This window comes from Passer montanus, unplaced genomic scaffold (genome assembly GCF_014805655.1).
Source record: "Passer montanus isolate IOZ18808 unplaced genomic scaffold, ASM1480565v1 scaffold66, whole genome shotgun sequence".
Classification (NCBI taxonomy): domain Eukaryota; kingdom Metazoa; phylum Chordata; class Aves; order Passeriformes; family Passeridae; genus Passer; species Passer montanus.
The window spans coordinates 2390702-2413459 of record NW_024371704.1 but is presented as its reverse complement, the minus strand read 5'-3'; the positions used below and the strand labels follow the sequence as shown (position 1 = coordinate 2413459).

Genomic DNA, 22758 nt, shown 5'->3' with positions numbered 1-22758 from the left:
CTGGAAATGAGCAAAGAGAACCACACAGAGAGGGTTTCGAGGAGACATGTCTGAAGAATCTTTGCTCAAATGAGTTTGGGGCAGTGGGTGGAGCTCACTGTGTTCAACACTCCAGTGCTGTCTCTTGGCACATCAGGCACACTGACCTGCTGTGTGTTGTTGTCCTGGATAAATGCTCCGTTCTGTCCCTCTGGTGTCTGTTTCTGCACAGAGCTGCATCACCCACTGGATGGAAACCATTCTTCTAAAATAAATTAAATACAGCCCAAGACTAGGGAGAATGTTGATAGAGTGCCAAAACAGTTGTTCCTTTTACGAGTAGCAGCTGTGTTTCTGGTACTCAGCTCCTGCATGTAAGAGGCCTTCATGGTTGACACTTTTGGGTCTAGGATACCTTCAGAGAAAAAGTGTGTGTGTTGTGGAAAGCAGCCTTTGCCTTTTCCTAGACATGGACCTGGAGCTTTGAGCAGTGTTGGATTGAGGGACGTTGCTCCTCTTGCACTTCCCTGCTGTCTGAAAGCCATTCTCTGTGCACATCCTTCTTCAAGAATCCCCTTCTTGTTTCTGGTACTCAGCTCCTGCATGTAAGAAGCCTTTCTGTTGATAACATGGTTGAAACTTTTGGGTCTAGGATACCTTCAGATAAAAAGTGTGTGTGTTATGGACAGCAGCCTTTGCCTTTTCCTAGACAGGGACCTGGAGCTTTGAGCAGCACTGGATTGAGGGGCATTGGTCCTCTTGCACTTCCCTGCTGCCTGAAAGCCATTCTCTGGACACATGTATCCCTTTCTTCAAGAGGCCTCTTGGCTATCCCTGGCCTGGCAGAAACAGCTGTGAAGATGTGTGATAGTGGCTAACTCAATGAATACAGCCTCTGCCAAGAGCACAATTACATCCTTGGAGCCAATCCTTGAAACCACCTCTTATTAAACTTTCTGACACTTCCACCTGAGTTTTGTAGGCTGCCCTGCTCCCCGTGCCAGTTGCTGGATCTAGTGCTGTGTACCAAGGACTGGTGATTCACAGCTTGACCTTCCTCTGGGAATTTAGCCTTGGTCTCAAGGAGTTAAACTGTCACTTGGGTGGAGTAGTGGAAAGTATGTTCATTAACCATGTTCTATTTAAAATACAAAGCAAATGTAGTGATGGCAAGAGGTATCAGATGACAGAGACTGAGAATGGCTTTTTCTGTTCAGAGCCTGAACAGATGCAGGCTGGCTTTCCTTCCTCAGCTGCTGGGGTCTTCAGGCACTTTTGGAGAGATTGGTTGTGCAGAGTATTTCTTTCCTTAGGTGAACACAAAATATAAGAGAAGGCAGCCTTTTGTGAGGAGCACTCCGCAGGAACAGAGCTCTGAGTGATGCTTGTTGTACTAGTGTGGAGGCAGTAGGTTGAAAAAGGGTCAATCTTTAAATGCTTTTGAGGCAAAGGAAGAGTTTCTCTGCTCTCCTACAGATGAGGCTCCAAAGCTGTTTGTGCATTTCCATACTGTGCTTTCAGATTGGGTATGACTTTGGTAGGATTTATTGATGAAATTAAAGCTGATTGTAAGAGCGTTTTGTATGTTTCTCAAAAAAGCCCCAAAAATCCCTTGTTGTTAGGATTCCAAATCATCTTGTTTCTTCATTTTCGAAATGGATAAATAAAAAGGGTTTATGTTGAAGCTGTCACTAGCTGAAAGAGGCTAGTAGTATATAAAGTATTTGCTTTTCTTTATAAATGATGGAATTATTTAAGATCTTATGAGAATGTTATTTTTTTTTTTTTTCAGATATTTGTGTCAATTTAAGGTGGAAATTTTTTTAAATTACTAAGACCTTTGGATGTAGTAGTATATAAAGTATTTGCTTTTCTTTATAAATGATGGAATTATTTAAGATCTTATGAGAATGTTAATTTTTTTTTCAGATATTTGTGTCAATTTAGGGTGGAAATTTTTTTAAAATTACTAAAACCTTTGGATAGCATAAAAATCCACTCCCTATACACTCTATGAAATACTCTGAGGCTTGACCTCAGTTTAGTAGGAAAGGAGTATTCTCTTTGTTTTCATCCGTTTTGTCTGCAACAATTACTTTAATTTTTGAGGAGTGAGAGGGTTGTAATTAGTATTACTTTGATTTCTTGCAATTAAAATCCAGATAAATACTGTCAGCCTCACTATGTCTCAAAATTTGGCATTTTGTTTTAAACAAAAATTTGAATGTGAGTTTTTAAAAACTAGACAGCTTAAAAATTTGTCTGCTTCTACAGTGGTGAGATGTCATTTGACTTTGTTACTTGCCTGAGTCCCAAATATTTTAGAAGTCAGTAAAACTTGCAATTCCCAAAAAAAACCTGTGATGGAAAATTCAGCCTTTCCTTTAGGGCCTTGTCCAGCCTTGGACTAGGCAGGTTCTGTGACCATATGTCAGTGCAGTGTGAAAAAGAGGCTGACAGCATATACATATACATACATACATACATACATACATATATATAAAATGAAATGTTGGTTTAGTTTTCAGTTTTTTGCCCTCCCAACAACTGAGGTCCACAGTTTCTTGGAAAGAGAAACTGCCTGGAGCATGAGTGCATAGGCAGGATGTTGAGGATGCGTAGCTGTGTTTTGAGTCTGCTTATGTGTCCTGCACTTTTTAAAATTGCCCTTTCAGGATGAAGTTTAATAACTCCTTTTTACTTCTTTCTTCTATCCAGGATTTTTTGCATTTTGAGTGTAGCAACCTCAACCCTTTGTAATCTCTCTGCTGGCAGAAGTCTCTGAGCAGGGTGTAATTCACAGGTTCATTTGGCCCTGTGTGCCAGCATGGTGAGGGTTTAAAAGGGAGATTCTTTGGGAAGCCTCAGGAAAGAGGCAGCTGTTGTTGGAGCGGCTGTGGTTTATTCTGGTGCCAGCCACCCCCACTGCACCTGTTGGCCCTTGAATTATGGCCATTTCGTGCATAGCAACTCAATAAGGCAAGGTAGGGTTTTAATAGAACAGGCTGAGACCCAGATGGGGATTAAGGCAGGCTCATGAACACTTAAGGAAGAGAGAGGAGCAACATTTAAAGGCAGGGATGTAACAATACTTCCCTGAGCAATGGCTATTCCCACTGCTGTTGGCCTCTTCTTGCCTGGTGCTGGGCCTATTCCCAGTTACAGAGCATTTCAGGATGGCTCTAACTTCTGATTGCTCTTTCTGGCTGTCCCTAAAGGCAGCAGGTAGGATTCTTTCCTAAGAGTGCTCTTCACCTGCTGTTGGAGCAGTACAGAGGACATTTTGCTGGGAAAAGTGGCCCTGCACAGTCCTCTGCCTGATTTTGGATCTTGCCACCTTTGGAGCTGTTCCGATAACAGATACCAGGTCTTCTTTTCCCAAAAATATTGTAAATGCTGATGCTGGTGATAGTGCCCTAATTAATTACTCCTCCTCCCAGACCCCAAAGAAAGAGTTTTTCATTAAGATCAAGGGAAGTGACCTACTGGAAATATGCATATTTATATTTTTTATAAAACTTTATTTTGTGGTATCCAACGTACAAGGAAAGCGAATTAACTGCTGAATGCTGTTTTGAATGGGTTTGAACAGATGGGGAAAAAAGGACTTCATAGCCTCAAAGTGACCACAAGGATTTATGGATGTTTTATTTTCCCAATAAATTACATTGTTTCAATGCAAATAACATGGAAAGAGATGTTTGGGATGGATGGACCCTGGATGGTAGAGTTTGTTCCATGTAGTTTGCTTCAGTAACAGCTTGAGTTTTTTCAATGAAAGTGTAGTGACCAAAGGTGATATCCATGGATGTGCTGGTAAAAAAATGGTGGGGTTGGAGTCATATCATCCAGTTCTATGCAGTTTCCATGTTGATGGTGACAGACTGAGCAAGAATTTCAGGCAAATCTTGAGTGCCATCTGGTCTTTCTAATTTTGGCTTGTTCTGGGAAGGAATGGGAGAGTTGTATTTGAAGTTAATGTTGGCTGAAGAAACAATTGCAAAATGACAAACTGAGCCCTTGATTTCTCTTTTGAGTGTTTGTTTCATACAGTTGGGAATGTGTATTTCCTTGAATAGAATAACTGACAGTTCACATAAGCCCACAAAAGTTTATTTGCATTTTAAAGACAGCTGCTGTTTTGAGGTTTGTTTTTTGTGATTTTTTGGGGTTTTTTTCTCCATTGTCTGGACAAAATAGTAGCTTATAAAGGCTAGGGGACAGGGAGTGGTTGTTGTTTTTATTTTCCCCTACTTGTAGGAGAAGTGCTAAATAATTTTAGCACTTCTAAAAATTTGTACTTTTGAAGCCCTCTTTTGGCTATTGATCAGTATTCTTCTGTGACAATATTATTCTTCAGATGATTATTTTGCTTGAAGATTATTTTGTTCTCAGTAGCTTATGTGAGTATTCAGGCCACTGTCTTAACATAAACCTACAAATTATTGGAAGGTGTTGCTTTGTTTTCAATTTAAAAACAATCTCAATTGTACTTGTAGGATAAATGTCTCAGGTTATAAATTTGCATTGTGTTTGAAAAATCTACTAAACACTGATGAGTTACAGGGCTGTGAACAAGAGCAAGGAACCTGCACTCTTGCTATCTTTGCTTTTGGACACCAGTCTCATTTTATTTTTTTCATATTGTTGGGGAGATGTTGGTGTCATGGTTTGTAGCCTCCATTGCCATGGGTCTATAGAAGCTTTATGGCTAGCAAGCAGATTAAGTTAAGTGTACAAATGAGAAGAACATACCATTTGGTACCTGGAGAATTCCTCTTAGACTGACAGGATGTGCTTTACAAATGCTGTGGAAAAATACAGATATGCTAGTTAGAAGGAGCAGCAAATGTTACCTTGGGAAATAACTCTAAAATTAACAGCTCTTCATGAGCTGATAGCATTAAAAATATGTGTCTGGTTGTGTTTAATGTTGTACAAATCAAACTCTCTTCTTGCTTAAGTGTGATAAAACAGTAGCTATTGGATACAATCTGCAGCTGCTCTACAGAAAGTCAGAGTCCAGAGATTTGGTGTTGACCAAAAGAGCCTCCTCTGCTGAGGCTGTGTGGGGTCTTTTGCATGGTGTGACTGCAGGATGAGCATTTTGCCATGGTTGTTTTCACACACAAGGCCTTTGACCTAACTCAGCTGGAGCTTTGTCTGATTTGCCTGAGAATGTAATGAAACTGTAAGAGAAAGGAGAAATGTAGGATGGATGTTGAACTCTTGCACCTACCCTCATAGTTGATGCAGCCGTTTGAGTCCTCCTGACCTTTCATGAGCTCGTCTACTTCTTCTTCTGTCATCTTCTCACCTGAGAGTGGAGAGAACTTGTTTCATTCTTCCACACAGAACTGAGGCTGAAACCTACAGCTTTTCCAAAGCCTTTCCTTATTTTTTGACAAAAAACACCTATATATGACATGAGTTTAGTGAATTTTAACTTTCTTTAGAAGACAGAGACATATATGCCTAGGGATTCTAGTTATTCCTAGAGAGTAAAGAAATTTCTATACAGCAAATCCTCTACTTTTGCCCATTTGTGTTATGTCACTGAGATGTGTAGACTTTTCTCTCTATTCATCAAATAACAATCACTCTTAATAATCTTGTCTGAATTTAGATGTCATAAGCCTAGCCTGTTCTTTTGGTCTTTAGTAGGAACCCCAAAGCTCCGTTTGCTTTCTTTGTGGGTTCAGTTAGGAAACCCAAAGTCTTGTCTGACTTGGTAGCCTCCTACCTTTCCAAACAGTTTGAGCTACCTTTCCTGCCTCTCTCATGCCTCCCAAGAGCAGCCCTTTGGGATTGCTTGCAGAGAGGACGATCCCTTACCCAGAGTAGCCAGCACATGGCGGAGCTCAGCGCCCATGACTGTGCCGTTGCCTTCCTTGTCAAAGACACGCAGACCTTCAACGAAGTCTTCAAAGGTGCCCTGTTCCTTGTTGTTGGCAGCTGCTTGCAGCATGGGCAGGAACTCTTCAAAAGTAATCTTCTTGGCATTCATCTCTGGGGAAAAAACACCAGTTGTTACATGCTAGTTATTTGTATGGGTATTCCTTGGTCATATTTACCCTCAAATGTGGGAGAGCTCTCCTTTTCACAGCTCTTTGTAGCCTTTACTCTAGTCTTTGCCTCCAAAGTTGACAGTTCCTTTGCAGAATCTGGATTCTCTTATCCTATGAATTAGTTCTCACATACATCTGATTTTCACATCCAGGATCCTTCTCACAAAGCTTTGTATGCTTGTGTGTATGCTATATTTTTCTTTCAAAAATGAAATTTGCTATATGAGTTAATCTTTGAAAAGATTTGGGGAGTGAAGGAACTACAGAATACAGTCAAACAAAAACCTTGAGCCCTAGCAGTGGGGAAAATGTAACCAGAGTGGGATGAGGTGACTTAGACAAGATGCTGAGGTTGCTCGCATGTTACTGACCTCCTCAGGGTCTCTTTGATGTGGTGGCAGAGCCTATTAGCAAAAGAATAAACTAAGTAAAACTAGGAAAGTACATTGTTTTGGGTTGTCAGTCATAAATTTGGGCATGTCTACAATGGATGTTTAAGACCTCCCGAGCTTAGTCCATCTAACCCCTTTCCTCTATGAGCCAAAAATTGTAGTCCTCAGTGAGAATTTCCCCAAGTGTTTCTCATTTTGGTTTGTTTTGGGTTTTATTTTGTTTGTTGTGAGCAAGGCTGTTAAATAAAATATTTTTTTTTATTCTTTCTTCCTCCCTGCTGGATCTTTCCATTGCCAGCCTTCATCTGGGCAGCAACAAAATATAATAGATGGAAATAGATGAGCAGATATTTTTCATTACATGGTTGTTACAATACCTATTTTACTATGCAGCTATATCAAAATCATTGTCAGTTATTGCTGGAATCACTGAAAGTTTTGGTATGATTTAATCTCTGTGTTAGTCCTCAATGCTTCCTGTTGTTACCAAAGCTTTCTGAAATGTTCCTCTGAATTGTCTTTTCCAGGCCAGGGGATGTGAATATAATTCAGCCTGTCTTAATATGGTTCTGCATGACTGAAATCAGGGATCACCTGCTTGTATAGTAGGGATTATAGTATTTATCCTTTCTTTTTCTCTCCAAAAGGGAGGAAAAAGAAATAAATAATGGCCTCAGTAATAAATGACCAATGTGTGCTTCAGTGTGCCCAGGTTTGTAGGAGCTTTGGGAAGACCATTCCAGACAGCTGAAATATACAGGTGGGGTTCCAGTCCCAGAGCATGTCTTGGCTTATGCAGAAGTCCTTGCAGTGGAAGGACCTGAAGAGCTGAGGATCAGTGGTTAGAAATGGACCCACAGCTCTCCAAGCCAAGGCTGGAGCCCTAAGGGACTGTAAGCAGCAATGGGTGTGTGCTATACCTACACTGAGTTGAGACCAAAACAGTCCCTACAGAGAATTCTCCGTGTTTTAAGCAGAAGGTTTTCCTCTATTCCCCATCAGCATCATTCTCTTCCAAAGGAATGAGTGAAATGCCATGTAGTGTTGCATAGTCCCCCTTGCTCCCCATCAGAGCAAAAGCTCCCCCCTCTCCTGCTGTGACTCTTGGTGTAGCCTGATTGCTGTTCCCCCATCTCAGGAGCAGCCCAAAAGACTGTAGGGCACTTACCCTCTTTGCTGGGGTTTCCCAGAATTTTGTTGACCTCTGCATTTGTTGGGTTCTGCCCCAGTGCCCGGATGATATCGCCAACCTGGCTGAGGGTGATCTTGGCATCACCAGTCCTGTCAAAGAGGAGGAAGGCCTCCTTGAAGTCTGCAAGAGAAGAGCAACATTGAGCCAGGCAGCTCCCTAGGGACAAAGATGTGATCCTGCTGTCTCCTGGCACTGTTCCACTGACTCCAGGGAGTTAGCCAGGGGAATCTTTGGCCCATAGTCCCAAGAAAAACTCCTCCCCTCTGACATTTTGGTTTCACTATTTTTAAACTTTTATATCTACCATTCACGTCTTTCCTGGCTCTAATAGCCATCAATAGCTTTTTGATTGACCCTGTAGTTATTTCAAGGACTGGGAAAGATAAGTTCTCTACCAACACTGTCATTCAAGAACGTGTTCCTTCACATGATGTAGCAGCAGATGGTAAAAATGTTATCCACTTTACCTTATCTCTCCAGAGAACTGGGACTGTCAAGTGCCTAGCAGTGCAAAACCTTTGCCTGCTCCAGTGGGTTCTGCCTGCAATCCCAGCACCTCAACTACACAGTGCTAATAGGAAACTTGAAGGTGGATTTCAAATGTTTTTACTGTTGTTTTCCCTTAAAATTGCCTTACAATGGAATGTCCAAACATGTTTGTTCCCTTTTATTTTCTATTCTTTGTAGTTTATCCCTGCTTCTTACAGGTGCATGAATATTCCACTTTTCCAGTGGAAGTACTCATGTGGCGCTTTTTCCTGTGCATTTCCAGTGTGTTCACCTTGTAACTTCACTTCTTTCAGTACTGCCAAGTGATCAGTGTTCACTTGTTTCCCCTTGTTGGACAAGGCCTTCAGGTACAAGCATTTCTCCTACAAAAATCAGCAGAGATAGTTGCCTTCATTGCATTACCAGCCTTCATCTTCTGTTGTGAAGTCCCATGTCAATCATATTACTCTATTTTTTGGCTTTTGAGAGAATTTGAATAAAGAAGTATGGCTTTAAGAAAAGAGGAGGGGACAAAGGTCAACAGTGTGGCTAAAAAGCTATCCTTGAACCCCATATGCCACAAGCATCTTGGTTTGGGCTGTTGATCTCTTCTGCACTGCAGTGTCTGATGATGTTGTGCTTTAGCTCCAAGTAAATCAAGTAAAATGTCTTTTCCTTGGCCATGACTCTCATCCAGCAGCCACACAGGCTCTGTGATCCACAGCCTGGGTAATGTTCATTCTGCTTTGGGGCAGGTTTAGGAGTAAGAAGCCACGTTTCGGATCATGTTTTCATTCATCTTCTGCTGGGGACATGATGCACAGGTATTAATGTATTTGCTTTAGTCTTCTTTGTACCACCTTGGAGTTATTGCTGGCACCCAGTAAAAGTGCTGATACACAGTGTCAGCCTGCAAGGCTGTAATCTAATACATCTGAAACTAATCCTCTTACTGTCTCATGTGAGACACCTATAACCCTTTGCTGCTACCTCTCTTTTCTTCCAGCTTTTATTGCAGGGTATGAAATTATGGCCTTCTGGACCAGTGCAGAGCTTCCTGATATCAGCTCCAGCAGCTGAGATGGGTGGAGCTGGAGTGATTTATGCCATATGATCTGATCTTTCATCTGCTAAATCAATGACATTAGCTGCAGCAAGGTATAAAACAATGCCTGTGTGCTAATAGCAAAACCAACAGGAGAGTTTCTCCATTTTGTAAATCCCATCAAGTTTTATGTTCACTGGGTTCTGAACACAGCTCCCCAGCTTGGAGAAAAGGACTGATTGATTTTTGTCTTTCAGGCATGCATTTCACTGCAATATATCTTTGCTGTGTGTTTTTAATTTTTTTTTTAAGGGCCAATCCTAGTTTATACCTCTACTGGAGCAAGCATGTTCAAAGTCTGTCTGAGGATGGTACTACCCACCTGCTGGTGCATCAGCCTGTGCAGATAGAAATAATTACTGAGGGTGGGCATATCTGCTCCTGGGAAATTCTCCCTCTCTCAAGTAGTTTCTATTTGCTCTGCTCATTGATTCAGCCATTGTAAAGTTACAGCAGCTGGATGATCTGAAATGCACGGGGAAGCTGAAAGAAATATTTTGCTTTCAAAATATTGCCAGCAGCTTTGAATTGAGGCCATTTTCCCATAAACCCACCCAAACCATTTGTAAAATTTTCAGAATCAAGAAGTAAGGAAAAGTCCAAATGACTTCTTCTGTGACCAAGAGAGTTTGGACTGCAAGAAGAGAATTGTTACCAGTCTCACTTGCTGTGCCGTGCCTCTCCTTATTGTTTTGATGGAGTAACCAAGGCAGGCTCATCTTCACAAAGTTTAGGGCTCTCTCAAGACCTGCTTCTAGCTATTCCACTCCCTCTGAATTTCTAGGGAATCCTTTTATCTCACCTTCTAAACACTTTCTTCAGTCTAATGTATGTGCTCATGGTTTTTGACATTTTTAAATATTACTTAATATAGCCCAAATGCATCTCTTAGCCTATTTGAAACACTTAAAATTAGATTTCCAGATCTTCAGTGAGAACTATTGTTCATGTCAGATTTTTTATCTCTTTCTAGAAGATTGAAACAAAAAATTTGGAAGCTACAAGTTACTTGTGAATCAAAGAATACAGCAAGATGCTGAAGAATCGCAGCATATCCACGCCATTGTGTAAGCAGCAGTTTACACAAGTCGCTTATTTGCTAACTATTTCCACGATTAAAGAATATTTTTACAGTAAAACAGCCTTTGTTCCTCCCCTTCTAGAACACCTCCTGGCAAAAGTGACATACAGAACTCTTGCATCTTCTGTTCATGTGAGATTACAAAGTCACTGCAGCCAAGTTAAATTTTCAGCCCACTTCCTCCTTCTGTTGTCCTCCTTCTGCCTATTTCCCCTGGGACTGTCAAGTTCAAGACTTATTTTCAGCATCCTTGTGAAGAGCCAGAACAGGAGCACATGTGAAGAATAGAATGTTCAGTAAGTAGAGACAATGTGTTTCCTCTTTGTACCACGGTATAAGCTTCTCAGTTCAGACAGCATGGAAACAAACATCCAGATAAATTACATGTAGATCTACAGCCACCTTCTTGTTCAGCATAAGTCATCACTGCTCTGAAGTCAAGAGTGTGGTGATTTATATCAGATGAAGTCTTAGCTCATTGTTTTATAAAAGTTAATGTCTGAGCCCTCAGCTCTTTTTGAACGCACACACATGTAAAACGCATCAGCTCTCTTGTAACTTACCATCCTGTTGCTCCTTGGAGAACTCGATCTGTTGGAAGGAAATCAATCACAAAAAATAGCTTAGGAAGGGGGGCTGGGGGAGAACCTGTGTGTTTTCTAAAGCATCCAGCTCAATCCATGAGTCATCTTCCAGAAGAGCAAAAAAGTGGCCTGTCAAATGTGCAGAAGTAATGCAGATAGCAAAAGAGCTGTTAAGGCTATTAAAGTGAATATTTAGCATTTGGTTGCCATTTTGTTCCCCCTCCTACCCCTTGTTAAAGTTTAACTTTGATTTCACTTACCATTGATTTCATCAGCAGAGAAGGACTGCAGATGGGGAGAAAAAGAGAGAGAAAAAAGAGAACTAGTACTGCTGAAAATGCACTGAGAGAAAGTAAATAGCACGAAGTACCTGAGCGCTTTCACTTCTGTCTTCCCTAATGTAGTTAGGCCATAGCAGCCTAATCTAGCAACTTCCTACAAAAACTGCACCAGCAAGACTATTCTTCAAGTTTTCCTTAAAATCTACATCCCAGGGAAAGACCGAGCTGTGGCAAGAAGCAACAAAAATAGAAAGACTCTTAACTAAAAAAACCCATAGTTAATTACCATCAGGTCCATTTACTGTTTTAGCATAGATCCATTTTAGTGATACAATATGCAGTAATATTTCTAAACAAGCAGCTTTTTTTCATTAACACAGAAATTAAATTATTCCCTTAAAATTTATGTCTTAAATTAGTTTTTGATGGTACATTGTTTCATAAAGTACTAATATATGATATTTGCTTATACAAAATATGATTTTTCCTCACCACTTTAGCTGGTTGCATTTATTAAAAAAAGCTTAGGAAATTGTAACCCTTCTCTCAGAAGCTGTGGGAGCTGCACCACTACTATTGCCTCAGAACTGGAGGCTAACTGGAAAACCTTTAAGTTTTAACAGGAAAACCTAAAGCAAACCCAAACTGTCTCCTGGACTGTCTTCCCCCACCCGCCAAGACCTAACATGGGCAGGAAGCCCTATTTACTTCTCTAAGCTCCACTGGCTGGCTGCTAACTATGAGCTTTCCAGTGCACCCACCATGGTTGAGTTGGAAATGCAGAGCAGCAGACAGGCAGGAAGGATTAGCTGAGAGGTCTTGAGAGTGGTCCTGCTTTCCTTGCCTTCCTTCCCCTTATTTATCCGGTAGTGCTGACGGCATTGCCTGGATTAGGTGTCAGAAGGAAGAGGTCCCTCCCCTTGGCGAGTTCTTTAGCTTTCTTAGGGCAAAGTGACAGGAGGCTCCATGTCTTGATAGACATCTTATGATGGCTATTTTTAGGAGGCTGAAGAGGGGCAGGGAGTGACAAGCAATAAGTTTGATTCATGTCAGCACTTTCTGGGTCCATACCATCAGGAGGAGATATTCCTTGTCCAGACCTACCAAGACTTCCTTATAGGGAAGGATTCTATTTCTCTGATAAGCTGTGGAGTCAGGAGCTGTGAGGGTGAGGAGCTGGCTGGTTCCACACGTGGCTTGCAGGATGTGTGAGATGCAGCTGAATGGTCCTCACATCTTTGCTGGGCTTTGCTCAACCCCTTACATGGATAATCCAGAGCCCAACATTAGATGAGTAGTACTGCTGCCTGTCTGCTCAAGGGGTTCCAGTTGTTGACACTGAGCAGAAAAGTTATCTGTCAACAAAGAAGCTGACAATCCTGCTGTGAAGCTCTTCCTCTGCACACTCTGATCATATTTTCCAAATTTTCAACATTTTAAAGGGAAAATTATCAGTGTAGTTTGGAACCAACTATATTAAGTTAATGGCTGATGTGTAGATGTACCCTGCAGGGCAATGGGAAATCTGTATTCATAGGAGCCTGGGATCTCTAGGATACTTTTCCTCTGGGGCTTGGGTTAGGCAGGGCACCAGGGTGCTGGGTTTAGAGCTCACAGGTGTGTACAGAAGTGTAACCCTGTGATGTAATGCTGCTCAGATGTTTGTGAGGTTGAGGCAAAGGAGAAGCTGTGATAGAAGCTAAGGACCCCAAAAGCTTTTGTGAACTGGAAGAATGACTGTTCACAGTGGGGAATGGTATTGCTTTTTGGGTTGCAGGGTGGTCATGGTTGGCCTACAGACAGGGAGCAGGAGGTAGAGGCTGCAGCTTCTTTAGCAGCAAAGACCAAGGCCCACCATGAAGCATCCCCCATGACCAGCTCAAGTATCTCAGGTGTTATGACCTGTAAAAGGATTGGCAAACTTTGCTCCAAGCTTCTTCCATTCCCTGTTGCCTCAACAAGATCAAGAGTGTCATGAAGCCAGGGTGGGAATAGTTGTGTGACAACAACAGACTCCCAGTTCTGAACTCAAATTCCCCTTTTAATTTCTGTTGGTTGCCTCTGCTAAGCAGTTACTGCTCCTGGTTGTTTAATGATGAAATGTGATTAGTGAGAAAAACTTTCTCCTGTAGCTTGCTTAGTTACCCTGAAGAGAAGCATAACTTTTACAATTGTGTCTTTCCAGTATGTTGAATATTCTGAATGAGAAAATCAAATTCAATCAGATTATTCTCTGGTGTTTCTACTCTGAGCAATCAAATTAAGTGGATTTGAGATACTAACCTCCTATTAAAAAAAATAAAGATGCAACTGCAAAGATTTTTTGAGCTTTCCGTTTTAGCTGGAAAATGCTCTGTTCAGACAAATGATTTGAAATTTTTTAGAAATATCTGGAAATATACTGAGTATGAAAAAAAGCTCTGCTGACACTTCTTTGCTTTTGGTTGGTTTGTTGCTGGGGTTTGGTAGTTTTTTGCTATTTGTAATAACAAAAATGTTTTGCAGGGATGTGTTCATGATGGTGTAGCCACAATCAGGTGTGGCTGCATAGAAAGGGAGCTGATGGTTTTGCCCTGGCTTTGCTGACATAGGTTTAGCACAGTGCAGAGCTCCTGATTTACACTGGCTGGGGCTGGAATTCAGGCAAGTGAGAAAACTCCTCAAGATCTTGGCCATCAGTCCCCATGCATTAATAGAGGAGCTCTTGAAAGACTTTAGCAGAGCTGAAATGGTGTCTGGGTCAATGTAGTATGTTGCTTTTTGTGGAATTTTCTTTCTGCCTTCAGCATCTTGTTCTCCAGTGCTGGAAACTAGGAAATGTTCCCCTGAAAACAGCTATTAAAAAAAATAAAGATGCAACTGCAAAGATTTTGGTTTTTTTTTTTTTGTTTTGTTTTTGTTTTTGTTTTAGGGAACACTTAGACTCCTTTTCTTGAACATGTAGGTTCTATGTTTGGCTACAACAAAACTAATTCCAAAAGATGCCAAGCAGAAAATAATTGCAGTGCATTTGTCTTGGGAATAAAAAACCAGATACCTGGATGAGTCATCTAGCTTAAATGGGCTATTGAATATTATCAGCTGAGAGGACCTACATATAAGATGATTGTCTTTTGTCCATATGGGAGTTTGGCTCAGAGTTCAGATGAGGAAAAACTAGTGCACCATATCAGCCCTTCCTTTTAGTACTGATCCTTGAATAAAATCTCACTAGACAGAGTTTTACTGGGGAGGAATATTCTAGCATGGGCATGTTGCATTCAGTTAAATTAAGAATCACCCTGCTCTAAGACAATAGGTGTTGGGGGAGTTAAAGTGTACTTGCTTTCAGTAAGGGCAGCTACAAAATGGCCTAGATTAAAAATATTTCAAATACTCCTTAAAGAAATTAAAGGAGAGATTTCCTATTCCAAAAGGAGCTTTCAGAAAATTCAGAAAGGAAAAAGAAATATTTTGTAGTGATCTGGTCTTTGTTCTGATCCTGGCAGTGTTCTCTGCACTATCAGAGGACACTGAGTCTTGAGGCTTTAGGGATGATTTTGATATTTTAGGGAGCTCAGTTTAACAAAAACTGAATGCCCCACCCCTGGCAAAAAGAATGAAAGGTTCAAGCAACTGCAACACACAGGAAAGACCAGAATGACTTGAATTTCTCTAACTTCATATAGCCCTTATTTATGGGTAGAGTTATTATCCAGAGGGGTATCTGTGCCAAAGGTGGTGTGTTTTTTGAGTTTGGTTTTTTTAATTCTATTTTGTTCCTTGCATTGTCTGTGACTACTTTCTAGTAATTTCTTGCCAGAGGTATTCTGACCAGGTCCCAGTTAAAGAGTGGGGCTGATGGGTTGCATGCAACTCTTTTTCACCAGCTAAATGAAGACCCAATCCAGAAAAATTTCCAAATTATTATCAAAGTTCCAGATTTCCCACAAATCACTGGTTTCTGTGCCTTAGGGCCCCAAGCTTTGCAGTGTGATGCTGTGCTCACCTCTTTAGGCTGGTGGGCACTGGAACTGGGCACAGCTGTGCTGGGGGGCAGCTGCCTTGTGCTCCCTGTAACTCAGGAAAGGTCTGGACAGGATGGAAAGCCTTGGGAGAAGGTGCTGCTGGGAGTTCAAACATTAAGCTGCTCCATTTGTTTATTACCTTTTGGATGAATGACAAGAGGTGAATCATCTTAGGAGTTTATTAGAGAATTACCAGCTATTTAAAGGAAAACTGTCTCTTTAAAAGAGACTAAGACATATTTGATATCTTGGAAAATCAGAGAGAAGGAAATGTGAGATTCTCCTAGGATACTCATAGTATATTTAGCCTTCTATTTAGAACTGGAGGGGTTTTTAAATTTTTTTTAAATGACGTTAAGATGGGATTGTGCCTACAGTAGTTTATATACCTGCTCACTATTAATGTCTGCTCCTTGATTAATACAGCAGCACACCTTTTCTAGTAGACATCACTGAGTGCAGGATTACACAGCTTCCAAACCCCTCTGAAAAGCAGGTTTTCTTTTTCCCATCCCTCACCTCAGTCCCATAACTTGTGCAATCAATGCCACAGGTCTTAGAGAGGCTGCTTCTCAATTAAGTAAGAATTAACAGCTTGATGGATTTAGCTTCCCGCTGTATGAGGCAGAGAAACATTAGAAGAAGAGCTCTTGAGAAACTGAGGTCTGTTTTGAGAACAGAGCTGCCTAGAAACACAATTGAAGAAAGAATAAAAACAACCCCCATTAATACAGGAGAGAAAATTGCATGTGTGAGACATTATGAGGTTTGAAAGACTACTTCAGAAATATCTCTGAGTTTAAATGACTTGACTGCAGATTAATTTGACCTTTTTCCTAAGCATTTTGTGTAACTTTCCAGTTTATAGCTTTTTAAAACGTCACAGTTACTTTGCAGCTGTGCAGAAACTTTTGGATGAGCCTTGACGTTTAACTAATGTGCCCTTCTGAAATGTCTGGGTGTGATATGTGCTCTTGCTGCACTCTTGATCACATTTCTTTAGCTTCACGGGGGGATGTGCCTTCAGCTGTGCTCATTTGTAAACATGTCCCATTTCTAATTGCTTTTGTGCTGGAATGTGTATAATCAAGGGGATACTGAAGATGTGAGGCTCTGGAGCCCTGCTTTTGGAGGGATTTCTTGTTTTAATGTGCCTCCCAGTGGCACTGTTAGAGTATTAATGTAATTTAAACCCTTGCTACTTGACATTTAAGTGCTCTGAGGTAAACCAGCCAGCTGAAAGTGCTTCTTGGCAGTGGGTATAAGATGTAAGAAAGTCTTAGTGAAACAAGGGCAAATTTCCAGGTTGCTTGTTTCAGATCTCCTTACAGACAACTTCTTTCTCTGCTTGTCATTGGCTAAATTTGTCACCTTCTTCTTGCCTTATGTAAGATTAACTCAAGTATCTTGTTACTATCTTTTACAACATCTCTGTGCTCTGAAGGGGCTTAAAACAGTATTTTAGAAATATTGTGGGGTTGTTTTGATGGGACTAAGGCTCTGTCACATAACTCCTGTTAAGCTTGGAGTTACCCTGTGAGTTCTTAAAATGTTACATTTTGTGTAATTTGCTTTCTACTATTTCTACCCAAGTCTGCCATTCACCAGAGCATCCAAAGGCTACAGGTATTCTTTTTTAAATGCTGCTAAAGCTGTGAATTACTAAGAATGGATCTTGTTTAAATTTTTAAAAAATCATTATTTTTCAAACAATTTTTCCAGTTAGCAACATTAAGGAAAAGTGTCTACTAATATATGCAGGTAGTCTCTACTTGATGGGCTCCTTGCTTAGCAGCAGTTTGGGAAGGCAAAGTTCTTCTGAAAACTTTGTAAACAAACCTAAGCTGTGGGCTTTGTGTGTAGTTTCCAACAGTGTGCCCAGGGGATGTTTGGTGTGCAGCAGTCCTTGTCCAAGTGGCCTGTCCTGGGACACCTTTACACTGTGCCTTGCCTTTCCTGGGTTTGTCAGCAACGTGGGCTGTGATGTGTCAGTGGTGAGGTCCACAGAGCCAGGGGCTGGGGCTGTTCTGGGCTGGATCCTGGATGGTGCTGGCTCAAAGCAGTAGCAGGAAACTGGTGGGGATGGCATCAGATGGCACCTTTACATCTCTTAAGACCAAATTCATATTGACATTTGTCCCCTTCCTACCTGTAAGGACACTTGGGACTGGTGACCTTGTCCAACAGATCACCTGTCCTAGGGCATCCTTCTGGAGTCATAGCTGGAGAAAGATCAGGCACAATTTGAAGACCTGAGCCAATAGTTTCAAATAAAAAGCTGCTATTTGCTAAAAGCAAAGCCACTGTTGACATTCCTGCTCTCACTCCATGGCTTCATGTAGAGTTTGTCTGCAGCACAGCAGCTCTCCAAGTGCTTCAGCTGACATTTGCAGTGCTGCTTGCCCTCTAGCCCAGGAGCTTTCTGTCAGTGCATTTTAGTGAGTTTCTCTGTCTCTGGTTATATCCAAAGCAATATCTCTTCAGAGGTGACCTACTTAAGTAGTGAATGTAACAAGAAATAAGGATGTTTGGAGAAACACTTTTTACTGCCTTAACAGCTCTGCAGTTAAAAACAATCACAGGCTTGCTTTCATGCAACAGGCATCATCATCATGCATCACACAGTTACACAAGATTTTAGCAAGTCTTTACTAGTTGGTAGCCTTTAATTGTTTGTCTTCTAAACATTTGGGTGGCTGATCTGTTGTTGGGCATGGCGTAATTGATGTCCTGGGATTTCAGTGTTGAAAATGCAGGCATAGGAAGCCTTGTGTGCCCCTGCACCTTACTTCCAGTGTGGACACTTGGCCAATCTCTGTCTCTACTCAAGAGAAGATGCTGAGCTGTATCCTTGAAGTAAAAGACCCAGTGTGACACCAGAACAGGGCACCAGACATTCAGACCACCATCTGCAGAGTGGATGCCTGTGAAGCACTGCCCTCAGCATCTTCAGCATTTGCATCCCAAAACATCCTGGTTGATTTTAGGAGCCTGGGCTCTGTCCAAGGACTGGCTACATGTGCTGGGAAGGACCCTTAGACTTCCACCAGAATCCCAACATGCTTTTCTTGTTGGTAATAGGAACTAAGTTACACAGATTTGTGCAATGGGAAATTCATCAGTTTCCCACTGTGTTAGTTGCAAAACCAAGCATGAGACATCTGCATCATTCATGTTTCATCCCAGTTGTTGCAGAAATAGACCCACAATAGTGCTTTTCATGAGTTAAACATTTCTTCTCACTCAGGCTTGTGTGGGAGAAGAAAGTTGATAAACACATAAGCTGTGGTTTTAGGAGTGTCCTGGGCCACAGTTTTAATTGCAGAATTCTTGAGGGTCTCTTAAGAAAAATTATCTATATGGTTATTTTGATTTTAATCACGGTTGGTTCCTAGTGATGGCTCTCAGCTGCTTCTACTGCCCTGTTCTCTTCTCATTTATTATTTAATATTTAACTTTTGTGCCTATACAAATCCAAGACATGTTAGTAATAAGGAAAAATGGAAATATAAATTTGGTCCGGAAAGGCTTGTGGAAAGACTGAGTTTTTAAGCTGTTTCCTGAGCAGAGGGAAATAGGTCTTCACATTTCCCTTAAAAAGCAAATTCTTCATCCCTGCCTTTACTCTCTTCCTATGGTTGTTATACTGTAGCCCAAGGTGAGCTGTAAAAGGGCTGAGTTTAGAGATTGGAGTCTGCCAGTTGGGTATTCCTGTTACTCAGTTTTATAGTCAATAGATGTTGCTGAAAAATAGAACATCTTATATTAGCTGCTGTTGGCACTAGCAAATCACCAAATAGTTGCTCTAATTTGGTTAATTTCAAGAGATCAGTAAAGAACAGAAAAGAGTGAATGACCTGTCACAACTTTATCACAGCTTCTGATGGTGATAGACAAACCCAGCTTGAGTTCTCTTAAGGAAGGAGGAATAAAAGAGCCAAAGTTGCAAAATGTGTACTCCAAAAAGTCCAGAAAACCAGATTCCCTGCAGATGGGCCAAGAAGGGCATCTGGGTGGGGAGGTACCACCAAGAGAATCACTACTCACGTTTGTAAAGCACCATGTTTGTTTTGGAGGCTATTATGACTAGTAATGCCAACTAAGAATGAAGTGCACAGCCAAACGTGGTTTATGTGGCTGCTGTAAGCCCTGGTGGGCACCTCTCCCCTTACCCACCCCAGCTGTACCAAGGGGCTTGAATAAAAGCTAACAAAGCCTTTCTGTGTGTTTAGCTGCTGTGTGGCTCCCCAAATCATCGTGGCAGTGCAGCCTGACATTCCCAGTCACCTCTCTTTAGCAGCAAGCTCTGGCATGGCTGCTAATTCACTGAGGAGTGAAGCACAGCCCACTGGATCCCCTTGTTTTAAGTGATGTAATGTCTCCATGTCTCGTAAATCACTGCAAAGAGCCCTGGGTCAGGATTATTTACTGAGTCCCAGACAAAACCTTAGTTTTTCAGTACTCCCTGCCTCCAAAGTTTTGCTGGAAATGGTGCTCATGCTGAGACTTTGGTGATTGAATGGAAGGACTGAGAAATAATTGAGGGACTGGGCTAAGACTCAGAAAACTGATTCCTGACTCTGCCACATATCTTAGACAAATGACTTGTAACCTGAATTTGTTTGCCTTCACTGCCTGAACTCTAAAAATAGGAAAAGGGGTAACAACCCATGATGGCTGTTTGGGACCCTGGAATAAAATATTTTGTCTGGTATCTTTCAAAATAAAGTTTCCCTAAATTGTATTTTTTTTATCAGTCTGATTATGACAAAGCCTGGAGAGTTCTCTGTTCTACCAGTGTATATTTCTTGCTGCTATTTCCTTTGGGTAAAGGAGTGAACAGCAAAGATGCCTCGCAGTGCAATTTGACATTTTTTAGCTGATAATATATTATTATTTGTGTAAAGATAGATTAGCTATGTTCAGTGGAGTTCAAAATTCTATTTTCTCCTGATTACTGGACTAGAAAGCTATCAAATTATATTAAGTTGTTTAGCAGGAAATCTAGCTTGGTTCCCCATCATCTAGTGCAATGTGAGGCCTAATCTAATTTTCAGGCAGCATGCTCAAAACTAGTGGCTTTTTCATGTACTCTTCAAAATTCTAAGTATTTAAAAATGTCTTTTTTTTTTCCTCTTCTCAATGGTTTCAGCTTCAATCTTATGAGAAGATACATACTTTCTTAGAAAAATACTGAGTATAGATTGGGAAAATTAAGTAAACTTGGAGAAGTTTCACTAAATGGCTTAACATCTCAGGACTCTATGTGTTCACATATCTGAAATACAATTCATCATATATAGGTCCTATTAGTAGTCTTTGTCCTTCTTTTACCCATAATAGGCATGATTCTTTATGTAGAATTTAGCAAATTGGTCCTGGGACCAATCAGCTTGCCAGGTAGGTACAGAATAACTATTTATAGTCCTACTCAGAGAAACTAGTCTGTCTCTTCATCTCTTAACTGCTTAACCTCCCTCTCCTCTGTCCTAAGTAAAGAATCTCCCAAAATGGAGAATTTTTCTTCAAAGGGTCAGGGCAACAGTTAGTGCTGTTGGTTGACATGCAAAATCTAAAGACATTATGAGAACAAATGACAGTGCAGTAGAGGGAAACCTCCAAAAGACTCCTTCTCTTTGCTGCTTTCAATTTGCAGCAAATTATAAATTCTCAGCAAACATGTAAGAATGAGAGGAAATCACTTGAAATGCTTCTATCCATGGCTTTCTTGCTCGTGGTCTCACCAATGTTTGTTGTGCAGTGCAAATGAAAAGAAAATAGGCAAAACTACCAAATCTCTCTGTTTTAAACTGTTTTTGTTTTGTTTCTTTTAAAGATAACTCATATTGATCTCAAAGCACATGACCAAAGGGTCATCAAGTGGTTCAAAAATTTGGAAAAGAATTTAAAACTATAAAAGATGGGGTTTTGTACAGTGCTGTGGGAAAACATTCTGTTTAATGTTTCAGTAACCCCATTCCTGTCCTCATGTACCTACTTTAGGGTATTTCTGGGGTTTTTTGTTGTGTGTTCATTTTAAATTTATCTTTACCAAACAGGTGAGACTGGTACCAATTGAGTAAAAAGTTCTGAGGTCCACACTCCAACATATTTTTAACACCTCCAGGCTTCACTCCTTTGTTAAATCATGCAACATGCCTTACACCCTACAGCTACTAAAACAATCAAAAGCTCAGGCAGCTCAGCAAATCCGTGGGCTGAGGTTACTCATTCATTTCCCTGCAGTCCCCAAACCGGAACCAAGCTCACGCCAGGCTTCAGCGCAGCTCTCAGGCAGGACTCTGCTCCCTGTCCCCTCGGGCTCCCTCAGCCCACGCTGTCCCCTTTACCTTGATGCTCTTGAGGTCGATGGCGGGTTCTTTGGGCTTGGCTGGTGCAGGTGCTGGTGCTGGTGCAGGCGCTGGTGCCGCGGCCGCCGCTGGTTTCTTTACGTCCTTCTTTGGTGCCATTTTGTGTTGCTGAAACTGGAAAGTAAAAGTGCCCTAAAAAAAAAGTTTTAAAAAAACCCCAACCAAACAAACAAAAAACCACTTAACAAGTGATTCCTGGGAGAGGAGCAGTGGTCAGAATGAGCTACAGCCTGTACCCTGGAGGTGGACCCGATGTGCTAAACCCTGTAAGGGCATATATATATTTCACTTAGTGCCTCATACAGTCCTGACACATGCAGCTGGATTGGACGGCCTGATAATCAAGGGGGATGTCATTCTAGCTAGAGCTATAAATGGAATATAAGAGTTCAGGGCTTCATGAGATCAAGGGACTTTTTTCCCCTTTAAAACACAGTCCACCTCCCTGTCTTTTTTATGCATGCAAAGGAGAGGGAAATATAACAAGCCCAGTTTCAGACCTGCTGTTGATTTGAAATTTGGATATGGATCGAACGGTCTTTTTTCTCATCGGAATTTTAGTTCTGCTTAAGTAATAAATCTTTCTTTCCTTCCCTCCCTTCCCCTTTTCCCCCATGCCTGTGTAGTACTCCAGGAGGATTCAGTTTCAAACAGCAATTTTGACTTTCATGGCTGAGGAGATCATATTTTTCCAACCCCATTAGCCTCTCTCTTTACAGCCCTTCTCTCCTCCTCTGCTTCCTTTTTGTTCAAGGAAGTGTTGCTCAAGCAAAGGCTCTGGGTGTTTAAAAATAAAGCAGACAAATACAGAAAACACCGCAGTACCTTCAGCCAAGGCATCTCTCCCTGACCTGACCCTGGGTGTCTTTCAGCTGTTCTTACTTTTCCTTTCCATCACATTAAGACTGAGTTTAAAACTGAAAACTGCTTCCTTTAATCTTTTTCTTTGATCTTTTTCCTCTCCTAGGGTTAAGCTGTGCCCTAATGGAACAGAGATCAGGTGGATGTTATCTTCCCACACTGAAAGGTTTCCCTTTGTAATGTATTTATTTTTGTAAACTAGCCATCAGGCAATGGAGGCACTTCTGTTTTCACCTGCTTCACCTGCCATCCTGTGTCCCTTGTTTATCTTTCTACCCCTCAGTCTCCTGATGGATGCCCCTGCTCTCCATGCTCTCTAAGAGACAAAGCTTTCAGGAGAAGGTGGCT

The 22758-nt window shown here is 41.3% G+C and overlaps 1 protein-coding gene across 2 annotated transcripts; it reads right to left on the bottom strand.

Annotated features, from left to right (window-relative positions):
- Positions 1-3602: 3602 nt before the first annotated feature.
- Positions 3603-21809, bottom strand: MYL1 (myosin light chain 1). 2 transcript variants are annotated; one of them, XM_039728820.1, is made up of 7 exons: positions 21529-21809; positions 10870-10897; positions 7608-7751; positions 5815-5988; positions 5219-5296; positions 4735-4787; positions 3603-3923 (listed from the first exon to the last, which is right to left on the bottom strand). In XM_039728820.1, exons 1-6 carry the CDS (start codon positions 21646-21648, stop codon positions 4759-4761), a joined length of 573 nt encoding a protein of 190 aa, XP_039584754.1. In that variant the 5' UTR covers positions 21649-21809; the 3' UTR covers positions 3603-3923; positions 4735-4758. The 2 variants fall into 2 exon arrangements, with proteins under 2 accessions (XP_039584754.1, XP_039584755.1); XM_039728821.1 differs by lacking the exons at positions 10870-10897; positions 21529-21809 and adding exons at positions 11151-11175; positions 11933-12071.
- Between the last annotated feature and the right edge of the window lie 949 nt (positions 21810-22758).